Source organism: Rosa rugosa, chromosome 3, assembly GCF_958449725.1.
Source record: "Rosa rugosa chromosome 3, drRosRugo1.1, whole genome shotgun sequence".
In the NCBI taxonomy this organism is placed as follows: Eukaryota; Viridiplantae; Streptophyta; class Magnoliopsida; order Rosales; family Rosaceae; genus Rosa; species Rosa rugosa.
This window is the reverse complement of record NC_084822.1, coordinates 2,993,247-3,007,144: the sequence shown is the minus strand read 5'-3', so window position 1 is coordinate 3,007,144 and position 13,898 is coordinate 2,993,247. Positions and strand designations below refer to the sequence as shown.

The 13,898-nt window shown below is 38.2% G+C and overlaps 1 protein-coding gene across 2 annotated transcripts; it reads left to right on the top strand.

The window, feature by feature from the left end:
* LOC133737071 (uncharacterized) lies at nt 1-1,125 on the top strand. 2 transcript variants are annotated; one of them, XM_062164699.1, is made up of 2 exons: nt 1-534; nt 935-1,125. In XM_062164699.1, exons 1-2 carry the CDS (start codon nt 258-260, stop codon nt 952-954), a joined length of 297 nt encoding a protein of 98 aa, XP_062020683.1. In that variant the 5' UTR covers nt 1-257; the 3' UTR covers nt 955-1,125. The 2 variants fall into 2 exon arrangements, with proteins under 2 accessions (XP_062020683.1, XP_062020682.1); XM_062164698.1 differs by having other exon boundaries at nt 858-1,125.
* The last annotated feature ends 12,773 nt before the right edge of the window (nt 1,126-13,898 follow it).

The window sequence follows — 13,898 nt, the reverse complement described above, 5'->3', positions numbered from 1 at the left end:
TGCAAGTCTTGTTATTGGAATCAGCGGACGCAATTCAGGTGCCACACTTCTATTATTTTGTGTGTTTAGATGGTGTTCTGAAGTATCTGGAAGAATTAGGGAATCATTTTCCTTTGACTAATCCTTCCTTATCCAGAGATTTGTTTGACAAGATTGTTCAGCTACAGTTACGGGCTCTAGGGAGATGCATAACTTTACAAGGGAAAAGAGCAACTCTTGCATCTCATGAAACAAGCACCAACACACCCATAGGAGAAATGAGATTTTCTGAAGCATCATCTTTTTCTGGCTGGGAATATTTATTGGATGAATTCAAAGCTAGGTTGAGGTCATCATTCGCAGCGTTCATAAAGAAATCAACAGAGTTGCATCTCCAATATGCAGTTCAAGCTATCGAAAGTGCCCTAGTTGGTGTGCGGGAAGGGTGCACAGTGAGGTATGACATATGTGCTGGAAGTGAAGATGGAGGAAAGGTTTCTTCAATTGTTGCATCTGGCATTGATTGCTTGGATTTGGTTCTGGAATTTGTTTCAGGTAATATTATATCACACATTTATAGAGCGTTTGAAATGGTTCTACTACATTAATTCCCTATTTAGCAATGCATAAGTTAAGCTATTGCATTGATGAATGGAACTGTATGTCTATAGCAATTGCTTCACAGAAGGACCTCTTTTAGCTACTTATCGTATGACTTATGTTCTAGCCATACAGAAGTGTGAATTAAATGCAAGGACATATTACCACATTGGAAGAAAAGTGTACATGTATAATAATTCCCACCAGCTATTGTATGGATTCAATTGTATATCATTGAAGTTCTTTGGACATGCTCTGACCTTTTATTTGTGTTCCAGGACGCAATTTGATTGTGGTAAAAACATACATTCAGAGGCTAATTGCCTGCATGTTCAATGTTATTCTGCATCTGTAGAGTCCACTAATCTTCTATGAGAGATTCACTCAGAGTAAAGATGATAGTGATCCAGATCCAGGAACAGTCATTCTTATGTGTGTTGGCGTACTGGCAAGAATTTCTGGCAAGCATGCAATATACAAAATGGATCTCTGGCATGTAGCACACTCGTTACGTATACCTTCAACACTTTTTCAAGATTTCCATTTGTTAAACACATTCTAAATGTCCTGTTCCAAATGATTCTTCAGCAAGTGTACATGTCTCTGGTATAGATAGGCAATACTCAGTCGGCTTATATTTTGCTTGCTGCCAATTATTGCATAATGTTGTGAAGCATCACAAAAGGTATATATATTCATTTGGTATTAAAAATTTCATAGTAAAGACTTGCAAAGCGTGCAATAGACTATTAAGCTTAGGCCAAAACTGAAAACATAAAGATCAGGTGGGAAGATGTATAGTATGCATACGAACTTTAAACTTTTGATATTCATCTTTTGCAAATTGATTGTTAAAGATGTTTGAAATGGTCTATATTACTTGTACATTGTTCATCAAGTAGACTGTGCTAAGAATTCCAGTAATTCTTTTGTAATTTCTAGTGAATGCGAGGGGTATGTTGCTCTACTTCAAGCTTCTGTTCGTGTTCTTCTTTTTTGTTTGGCGACATTGGATGCTGTTGTGGTAGCCAGGGAAGTCTCTTCTTTTCATGGGAAGTAGAAGAAGGAATCAAATGTGCATGTTCTCTGAGAAGGATTTATGAAGAGGTAGGTGCTCACTGGTAGTATCATTCTAATTTAGATTATAGTTTTGTTCCATTAAGTTTTGACTTTAATGTGACTGAATACCAAAAGGAGAAAATAACTTCATCACCTGGTTTTATCATATCTGTTTTGCAGCTAAGACATCAAAAAGAGGTCTTTGGTCCACACTGTTACCACTTTTTAGCTTATTACATACATGTTTATTCAGGACATGGCCCCTGCAAAAAAGGAATCTAAAGGTAATTTTCGCTCCCTTGAAATATATTTGTTGTTTCCGAGTGAACATAAAAGGCCAGCATTAATCTTAATTTAGAATAAGGTATACTGATAATGGTGCCTTATTCTAAATTAAGATTAATGCTGGCCTTTGATTGGTGGAGAAGGGGCGAGGTTGGTGTAGACCTATGTTCATATCATATATTCTTTTTCCCAATCTCCAGAAACTTGAGTATGAAATGATGCCATCCGTTCCAATTTCTATGAAATGAATGATGTGGAACCGAATGGCAGATTTGAGAATTTAGAGATAGGTTCAGAACAGAAGGGAAGATTAGGTTTAAGAGATGAGAAACAATGGGAAGAGATTGACCAGGGACAACAAGGATATTATCAATGGGAGATAACCAACAGCCGAGATATCACGCTAATTTTTAATGTTCCTAAGATTAACCCAAAATAAAGTGTTAGAGAAAATCACTCTCCTACATTGATTTCCTCTCCACAATCAAATCTGATTGTGTAACCTCTCCACAATCAAAACTGATTGTGTAACTGTAGATTAGTTTTGAATATTTGTATTTATAACATTGAATTCTATTGGTAACAGTAGAGCAGATCTTAGCTATATAATGGTACAATTGTAAACATACAGATCAAGGAAAATCAATTTCAACATGGTATCAAAGCCTAGGATCCTTACCTGCTCCTTCTTCTCTTCCTGCGTCTCCATCTTCTAGTGTTCTCCTCTTCCTTTTCCAATATTCCTACATCTTCCTTTAGGTATCCTACCTTAAACCTGCCAGAATCGTCATCCTCTCTCTCACCAGCAGCAATCCTTTTTCAGCAGCAATAGCAATTATTTTTCCAGCAGCAGCAGCAATTATTTTTCCAGCAGTAATCCTTTTCCAGCGGCAGCAATACTTTTTCCCCCAGCAGCATTTCTTTTCCAGCAGCAAGATGCCGCCGCAACACAACGTGCCTAGGTTGTTCTCTTCTCCTACCTGGGCTTCCTCTTCTCACTGCCCACAAAGGTTTCCTAGCCCAAGTACTGCTCCTCCTTTTGCTGGAGTCCATTATGCTGCTGATCCCCATTGGTACCCGGACACAGGTGCCACCCATCACATGACAGCTATGCCTGTCAATAATCCACAATCTTATGGTGGGCCTCATAATGTATATATGGGTAATGGGGACTCGATGCCCGTTTCCCATACTGGTAACCTCCCCTTGTCATTAGGTTCTTCCAATTTTTCTTTACAAAATGTCTTTCGCATTCCGTCAATTGGTAAAAATCTTCTCTCTGTGGCTCGTTTCACCAAGGATAATCTTGTTTTCTTCCTATTTGCTCCAGATTTCTATCAAATCTATTGTTTACGTACTGGTCGTTTGTTATTTCAGGGCCCATGAAAAGATGGTCTCTATCCGCTTAGCTTGTCTTCCGCGTCCACAGTCCCCCATGCACTCTCTTCTGTTCACTCTTCTCTTTGGCACAATCGCTTAGGTCATCCCTCCTCTTTCGTTTTAGCTCGTTTAGGATCTACTCTTGGCTCCACACTTTCTTTTAATTCCTTTTGTAATAATTGCGCACTTAGCAAGTCCCATCAATTACCTTTTCCTTCCAACCATATTTCCTCCTCTTCTCTATTTTCTAAACTTCATAGTGATGTATGGATGTCTCCTACCTTATCTGTCACAGGCTTCAAATATTATGTTCTTTTCACAGATGAATACTCTCGTTATACATGGCTTTATCCTATGCGCCAGAAAAATGAGGTCCTTACTCACTTTCAAAAATTGGTTGCCATGATTCGCACTATTTTCCACCGTTCTGTGCAATACCTTCAAAGTGACAATGGTACAGAATATGTCAACAATGCATTCTCCCAGTTTTGTGACTCCTCAGGCATCCAACAACGCTTTTCTTGTCCATACACTCCACAACAAAATGGGCTTGCTGAAAGAAAACATCGACATATTGCCACTATGGCTCGCACTCTACTTCTCACCTCGGGTGCTCCTCAAAATCTTTGGGCTGAGGCTGTTCTCACATCCGTCTATCTCATTAACCTTCTTCCCACTCCTACTCTAAATTGGGATACTCTTCACACACGTCTTTATGGTCATCCTCCTTCTTATTCATCCCTTCGTGTTTTTGGTTGCTCATGTTTCCCTTACCTAGGTACTAATGTTCCCAACAAATTGTCTAGTCGTAGTGTCGAGTGTGTATTCCTTGGTTATAGTCCCCAACACAAAGGTTATCGTTGTCTCGATCCAAACACCGGTCATGTCTATATCTCGAGTCATGTTTTATTTAACGAAACCAATTTTCCCTACAAAAACTTGCAGGTACATACTAATTCATCTTCAGATCACTTCGAGTTCACTCTTCTCTCCAATCGAGTTAACATTGCACCTCCGCAGACCATCCTGCCGAGCTCAGTGTCATCTGGCCCAAGCCCATCTGACCACCGAATTGAGCAATCTTGTAATAGCCCGAAAATTAGTGTCAACTATAGAACACTATATTATTAGTTATATTCGAAAAGTCTTACTTTGTTTTGAGCATTTTCTTTTTAGAAATCAATATCATCACATACCGCACTTAGAAGATATGTAATTTTTTTTAATACTAGACTTCTAGTAAACTTATCAAAATACCTTAGTTCGTATTTCTTGTGTACACTCGATATTTATCATTGAGCTCAATACTATTATCTATATTATTTTTGTGATGCATGTCATTTTAGTACTAATTATTGCTATTTTTACCTTAAGAAAGCACTAAAGTTCTTTACTTATTAATTGGGTAAATGTGCATATGGATGTGTGTGTACATACATACATACATATATATATATATATATATATATATATATATATATATATATAATTAGCAAGCTGATTTATGCTTTCTTTCTTTTATTACTTTTTTTTTAATTTTATCTTTTCCTTTAATCATTTAACCTAAATAGTGATTAATCACTCACCTTACAATATTAAGTCACTTACTTATTTTATGCTTATATCTAGCCTATATAAACACATGATCTCTATCATATTTTCCTACAAGCCTTAAGATCAAGTGCAAAACTGATTTGAAGCCTCCTTAGTTGAAGAGAAAACTCAAGATTCTCACACAAATCCTTCACTCTTTTTCTCTTAAGAAATTCCCTTTTTGTCAAAGAAGTCCAAGCTTGATTTCAAGACCAAAATCTTCACCTCACCTTCTGAGTTCCTTAAGTAAGTACATGAATACATTTCTATGTTCTTTTGTCTTTAAGATTTATCAAATTGCATAATCAATGATAAAATGGAAAAGGATCTGCTTTGCTGCAAACCAGTATTTTCGTATATAACAAATTCTTTTTTGTCAAAACTAATTACAGTATTAAATTCCTCATCAAAAGTTCTTCAATTTAGGCTTTTGAATCACTCAAAAAGGTTAAGAAATGAAGAAGTTATGGCTAATCAAAGTTTTCAACTTTTAAACTCGCTGGAAATCTCATACAGCCATCACAACTTCAAAAATTCATATCTCCCTCATTTCTTATCCGATTTCTACAAACTTTATATCAATTTAAAGCTTAGGACCTCTACTTGTGATCTGGAAAGTTTGAGAATTAATGGTAAAATACACCGTACGTAAAGACTTAAACATCAAAGGGCAGTATCAAAAATATTGGTTTCTGTACTGTTATGGTTCTTCACCATTTCTGGACTATGTGACTTCGAACTGGATTACATGACTTATTCCTTTGAATTCCTTGTGAAAAACCCTTTGAATTGGTGTACCCATTTGACTAATTCGGACTTGTGATGGACAACATAACACATCTTGAAGTTTGATGACTCTAATCGGAGAAACATGAACATGGTTGATGAACTTCAATGAATTTGGACATAAGGACTGAAATACTAACTATAATATAATTTTCTTAAATTGTTTATAGTTACTCATTTAATGCTTGTGCTTTATTGTTACATATTTTACTTAATTTCAATTATGTATAAGCTTATTTTTAATTATGTTGTTTGCAAGTGAATTTATTTATTTGTGTTATACCATTATGTTACATATGAGATTATTCCTAAATATATGTCTCTATATATGTGTGTACGTATGTATATATATGTACGTAACTATGTATATATATATTAATTTGTCCACCCAATTTCAGTTATATATAACCTTATTTTTGATTATGTTGTTTGCTAGTGAATTTACTTATTTGTGTTATACAATTATGTTATATATGTTTTCATATGAGATTATTCCTAAATATATGTCTCTATATGTGTGTGTACATATACATATATTACGATCTATAATTCATAAAGATTGTATTTTGCGAATTTGATTATGTCTGAAAAGTACAATTGTGAAGCCGGGTGTTATCTACTACCCCGTGCTTAAGTGAATTACTGGTAAAAGTGTTTTGTGATATGAGACGTTAAGCCTGGGCTCTAGTTCCCTTCAGATAGTGCACTATTATACTCTTAGGAAGGGTGCTTACTTTGAGTATACATACTTGGGTATAGTACGTTGGACCCTAGTATGCTGCGGCTTTCCCGTACTTTGGGTATAGTACGTTGGACCCTAGTACGTGGATTTGTGATTTGTTACCAGTCAACCTGGTTGTCCCATGCTTTGGTATAGTACGTTGGACCCTAGCATGTGGATTTATGATTTGTTACCAGTCAACCTGGCTTCTTGTGCTTTGGGTATAGTACGTTGGACCCTAGCACTTGTATTTATGATTTGTTACCAGTTAATCCGAAAATTCACTATGAAGAGAAGTGTACTTATATTATTTTGATCAAATATCTGTCTACGATATATTATTAATATGTTACGGTGCTAAGTGAAAAAGAGAATTGAGCATGCATTGCTTTGAGGTTATTTCACATATAAATGCTGCAATATGTTGTTGGTTCAATAAGAAGATGTGACTATGTGATTTATTACCAAACCTTTCACACAGATGAATATATTTGTATATATGTGTGTGTGTATTGTGTGTATACATATACATATTTAAGAATTCGTATGAACATATAAATGGTTCTTGGTACATTTTAATTGGTTGTCCATATTTGATTTCTTATTAGACACATTAATATAAGAATGTAAGTTGTGTACTTACTGGGCTTGTGTTGCTCATGATGCTACACCTTCTTGTTTTCAGGTATTGAGTAGATGCTTGGGGAAACGGGATGAACCTACTAGATAAAAGAATGTTTTTCTACTACTATCTCAAGAGAAATATTTTGTTCAACTTCAGTATTGTAAAAATAATAATTTCAATTCCTAATAAAAGTACTATTCAGACATGTATATAATTTCTTTTACTTTCTATTGACTTATTCAAGAAGAAAATTTTATTCGTTTTGACTCACGTCACAAATTCACGAGCCATATTTCAGTACAATATTGGCCTTGGATTTGGGGGCGTGACTAATCTGCCCTTCCTTCTTGCGCAGAACAGCCCAATGACCCAAGTTCAAGTTCACAGCCCAATGACCCAAGTCCAAGTCTGCAGCCCAATGACCCAAGTTCACACTCTGGTCCAAATCCACCCTTGGCGTCCCTCCAATCAGGCCCGCTTCCTTCATCGCTGGCTTAGTTGCCCTCATCGCCGCCCCCTGGTCATGCTCTTCCGGTAGTGACTTACCGCCGCCGTCACCAACCAGCGGCTGCATCTGCGCAGCCTGCTCAGTCCACCATCGCTCTGCCACCAAACGATGTGGCTCCTCCGGTCATCGCCGAACCTCCGGTCACCGCTGACCCTCCATCGCCGGTCGTTGTATCTCCCCTTTCTCCTCCACCAATTCCGGCACCAGCTCCTCCACCAGTCCCGGCTCCGCCACCTCCAACACACCACATGAGAACTCGGCTCCGAGATGGAATCATCCAGCCCAGAATTCGCACAGATGGCATTGTCAAGTATCCCATTCCAAAAGCTCTTTTATCTGTTATTCATTCCATGGAACCAACTTGTTATACTCAGGCTTCCAAAGATGTGCATTGAAGAGCTGCCATGACCGAGGAGATTAATGCTTTGTTGAAAAACCATACATGGTCCCTTGTTCCTCCCTCTCCATCTCAGCATATTATGGGCTGCAAATGGGTGTTCCGCATTAAGCGAAACCCGGATGGCTCAGTCGAGCGTTACAAGGCTCGGCTTGTTGCCAAAGGATTCCATCAACAACACGGGATCGACTATGGAGAAGCCTATAGTCCTGTTATCAAGCCTGCTACCATTCGAACAGTTCTCTGTGTTGCTGTGTCTAGGGGTTGGCCTCTCCGTCAGCTAGATGTCAAAAATGCATTCCTCCATGGCTATCTTCAGGAAGACGTTTACATGACCCAGCCTCCTGGCTTCGTCGATTCCTCTCGGCCCTCCTATGTCTGTAAGCTTCACAAGGCACTTTATGGCCTCAAACAAGCACCCCGTGCTTGGTTTCAACGCATGAGCTCTTTTCTGCTTTCTGTTGGTTTTCGCCATAGTAAAGCTGACTCATCTTTATTCATCTATCAACATGGACCGCATACAATTTTCTTTTTACTCTATGTTGATGACATTGTCATTACGGGCACCAGTGATCAGCTTCTTCAAAGTTTTATTGATGCCTTGGGCCGTGGATTTGACATTAAGGATCTTGGTCCCCTACACTATTTCCTTGGTTTACAGGTCAAGCCTCATTCCAACGGCCTTCACATCAATCAACTCAAGTATGCTCATGATATTTTAGAGAAGCATGATCTATTACTCAGTCAACCAGTGAGCACCCCAATGTCGGCAAAGGCTGTTCTCACCACACATGATGGGGCTCTTCTTGAAAATCCAACTGTCTTTCGTGAGATGGTTGGCTCCTTGCAGTACCTAACCATTACACGCCCTGACATCGCCTTTGCGGTCAATTCAGTGTCACAATTCATGAGTCAGCCTCGTGCTCCACATCTCATTGCAGCCAAACGTATTCTCCGCTATGTCAAAGGCACACTAGGCCATGGTCTCCATTTTAGTCCTCAACGCCAGCCTGCCCACCTTTCTGCTTACTCTGATGCCGATTGGGCTGGCTGCCCAGAATCTCGCCGCTCCACTTCCGGCTATCTCATTTATCTTGGCAATACCCTTGCCTCTTGGTGTTCCAAAAAGCAACCTACCATTGCTCGCTCCAGTGCAGAATCTGAATATCGATCCCTTGCTCATTCCAGTGCCGAGACAACTTGGTTAGGCTTCTTACTACATGAACTTGGTGTCCATATTCAGTACCCAATTATGCTTTACTGTGATAACCTAAGTGCCAGATACATGGCTTCTAATCCGGTCTTCCACGCTCGCACCAAGCACATCGAGTTAGATTATCACTTTGTTCGTGAAAAGGTCGCACTTGGGAGTCATCAGGTTCGTTTTATCCCTTCCGTCGATCAACCAGCTGATCTTCTTACTAAACCACTTCACAAGCAGCGCCATAATCTCCTGTGTACCAAACTTGTGCTTCCCGAGCCGCCCAGTTTGAAGGGGGGTGTTAGAGAAAATCACTCTCCTACATTGATTTCCTCTCCACAATCAAATCTGATTGTGTAACCTCTCCACAATCAAAACTGATTGTGTAACTGTAGATTAGTTTTGAATATTTGTATTTATAACATTGAATTCTATTGGTAACAGTAGAGCAGATCTTAGCTATATAATGGTACAATTGTAAACATACAGATCAAGGAAAATCAATTTCAACATAAAGTATTTTAATCATTTGTTCTTATTCTGCATCAGTCGGAGGACGGTATCACTTGAAATAAGTATGCGCAAATGCACCAATTACAATCTCCAAAAATCAATAAATTTTTTTTTTTTTGAAGTGTCCCTTATATGTAGTCTGACTTGGATCGCATTGACTGACTGGTAATGTCTGAAGACCGGACTCTCCTCCTTCTTAAGTCTTCACGATCTAGATCTATCTCTGTCTCAAGAGTCAAGTCTCTCACCACTTTGCTCCTACTCATTCTTAATCTTTTATTTGAAGTCGATCTGATCCCAACTTCAAATCTCAGTAAACTGAGGTTAAGCTCCGTTTTTCTGTTTGTTTTTACAATTTTCATTTGCTATGTTTTTGACTTTGTATGTGTTGCTATGTTTCTGTTATCTGTTATCTGTATGCGTTGCTATGTTTCTGTTATCTGTAAACCCAGGTTAAGCTCCAACTGATCTTTTATTTGTATGTGTTGCTATGTTTCTGTTATCTGTTTCAACATCAACTTTTATCTCTTTTGTTGTCTTTTTCTCTGGTTACTATAATACTATTTATACAGCTCTGATTAGTATTTCCTCATTGATCATGGATTTCTGTTCACAATTTCTTATGAAATTTTGAAACATACCCATGTATAACTCGGGTACTCATTAATTTTAATCATAACTTTTGGTTATATGGAGATGTGTTAGGGTATATTATATGCATTTGCAGCTTCTGCTAGAGTTTTGTGTCTCTATGTATTTAGATACCTAAAACAGCTAATATTTGCTGCTTCCCTTGTTAATTATACAACTCTTTTAGAATGAATATTTATTAAAGGGATAATGACCATTTACACAATTTTAGCATAAAAATTGCCCACTTACTCCACTAAGAGTTTTTTTACTCCCATTTACCCAATCTAACATCTATTCACAATATTGCCCTCATTTTAATTAATAAATTACACTCATCTCTCTCTCTCTCTCTCTCTCTCTCTCTCTCTCTCTCTCTCTCTCTCTCTCTCTCTCTCTCTCCGCCTTCTCTTCCATCTCTCTCTCTCAGATCGCCTCCACCTTCTCTTCCAGATTGGCCGGTGAGCCGCCATTTTCGACTTCACAAGGTGGCTCAATGTTTTGACCTTGATGTAGGGGCTCTAGTTCGGAGCGAGTCCACACTCCTTGACGATTCTGATGAACAAGTATTGCGTACGATCGCCTTAGTCTCCGCCGCGAATTTTCCGAAAATCACTTTCGGAGATGAGTCGCTGTGAGGCCTCCTCGAAATTCTCACCCTCTTGTTCATCGGAGCAACTCTGTGAGTCTCCATTTTCCTCACCTCCGACTGAAAATGAACCTCCGGTGGCGGATGGTCGTGCATTTCCTGATGACCCGGCGGCTCGGAGTGCATATGAACCATATGCGGCGGCGATTGCAACCGGCGGCGAGTACGAGCCTTCATGAAATGTAGTAGCCTCAGCATGTCCTCCACGGACCTCAAACACCCTCCCTTCCTATTGTTTTGTTTATTATGATTTGGTTGGGCAATAATATGATCATTAGTGGGCAAAAACGATTATTGGAAGATAATAGTAAGATTATTGGGGGACAATAAAATATTTATTGGGCAATAATAAGATTATTACGGGGCAATAAAAAGATTATTGGGGGGCAATAATAAGATTATTTATTTGGATAAACTTACTAAAACTTTCAAAATTAAAAACATCTTCATTTTTCACTAATTATTGATCCCTAATAAACTTGTTATTTGGGGGCAATAATATGATTATTGGGGGGCAATAATATGGTTACTGGGTATTATTAGAGGGCAATAAATTCAGACGCCGGAATCCGGTCACCAGTCTGGTATCCGGATTCCGGTGAACGGTCGCCGGATTCAGGTCACCGGATTCCGGTGACCGGTCGCCAGAGTCCGGTCACCGGAGTCCGCGGCCAGCCACTGGTCATCGGAGTCCGGCAAGGTCTCCGATGACTTCTCTCTTTGAGTGACAAAGAAGGAGAGGGCAAAAATGTCCCAAAAATAAATAAAAAGGAATAAAAAAATAATTAATTGGGTATTAGAGAAATGATCTCTTCGAGTGTTTGGATAAATGAGCAATCTCTTAGAGTGTTTGGGTAAGTGGGCAATTTTGATCCTAAAATTGTGTAAATGGTCATTATTAGTGGATTGACTAGGAAATTATTCATCTTTGCTACGTTTTATGCAGTAGGGAAGGGAAACCTGGAAACACAACTGCCTGTTTTCCATGATAGTTACTTCTGAGCCTTGAAATTGTGTTGAAAGCTTCTCCGGTTACTCGTATATATAGTCCTTGGACACGTACTCTTCCACAAGTAGGAAAGTAGGTTTCATCGGAAATTAGCACACAAAGAACCTCTGCATCTTTCCCCCCTTCATCTCATCAGTGGAAATATGATGTTTTTCTGAGCTTTAGAGGTGACTACACTTGGAAGACTTTTACAGACCACTTATTCACTGCATTGGAACGTCAAGGAATCATAACTTTCAGGGATGATCCAGAACTTCAAAAAGGGGAAGCTATTTCTCCAGCACTTTTTGCTGCAATCGAAGAATCGAGATTTGCTCTCATTGTTATGTCACAAAATTATGCATCGTCAACATGGTGCTTGGATGAACTTGTGAGAATTCTTGAATGCATGAAAGCAAAAGGAACTGTGCTGCCAATTTTCTATGATGTTGATCCGTCTGATGTACGAAAGCAAACAGGAAGTTTTAAAAGAGCCTTTGCAAACCATGAAGAAAGGTTTAAGGATGACAAAGAGAAAGTGCAGAGTTGGAGATCTGCATTAACTGAAGTGGCAAGTTTCTCTGGGTGGAATTCGAAGGAATGGTATACATATACTCTTTTCTTTTTGTCTCTTTCCATTTCTTTAATTTACAGATAAGTAATTTTTCTGCTCTTCATTATTTTCTTCACAAATAATATATGCAGATAACCAATTAAGCTTATGAGGCTTTTTAAATGCCATTGCAAGAATATAAAAGAAATCAAGTCCAATGCAGAGACATTTTCATAAACTAAATTAATCTTCATATCAATAACCTGATAAGTTTAGTCTATTCTGTGTTGTAGGTATGAATCAAAGCTCATTAGAGATTAATTTTCATAAACTAAATTAATCTTCATATCTTGGTTTGTCTAAATCTGTTATAAATTATGCCAAAGGTCTTCCTTTAGCTCTTAAAGTACTAGGTTCTCTTTTGTGTGGAAGATCTCTAAGTGAATGGAACAGTGCATTGAGAAAACTGGGAAGAGTTTGTAACTTGGAAATTTTTGACATACTTAAAATAAGTTACGACGATCTAGATTCTGAAGAGAAGAAAATATTCCTAGATGTTGCATGTTTCTTTGATGGGCAGGACAAAGATCGAGTAACATAAGTCCTAACCTGTTGCGATTTTTCTGCAATTTTTGGAATAAAAGTTCTTATTGAAAGATCTCTCTTGACTGTTTTGCATGGAAGACCAAGGATGCACGATTTGCTCCAAGAAATGGGACAGGAAATTGTCCGCCGGGAATCTCCTAACGAGCTGGGCAGGTGCAGTAGGTTGTGGGTTCTTGAAGACGTCAAACTTGTCTTGACCAAAAATACTGTAAGAAATTTAGTACAAGACTAATTTTAACTGTAATTTGTTAGTACGTTATATGACAAGTCAGTTTACTAAATCTGCTTTTTATGGTATGATAAAATTTGGTTGATAGGGAACTGAAGCAATAGAAGGCATATTTGTGGAATCAACAGGAGTAGACATGGACGTGACTCCGAAATCATTTTCAATGATGAACAAATTGAGATACCTGAAGATTGAGAATGGGAACTTGCCTAAGGGACTTGAATATCTTCCCAATAGTTTACGGATTCTTGATTGGATGAGGTATCCGTTAAAATGTTTGCCATCACATTTCAACCCTCAGAAGCTCCTCGAACTAAGCTTGTCTCATAGTTGAATTGTATTAAACATTTTCGGATAGGAACAGAGGTAATACTATAATTACGATCTCATTCTTTTATTACTTTTAATAATTGTTGAATATATCATGGAAGCTAATTTTATCTATTTTTACTTGTCATGCAGCCTTTATGAAATTTGAAAACCATTAATCTGAGTCACTCTCTAAATCTTGTCAACACCCCAAACTTTAAAGATATGTCGTATCTCAAGTTTCTGGTTCTTGGAGGTTATATAAGATTGTATGAGGTTGACCCGAC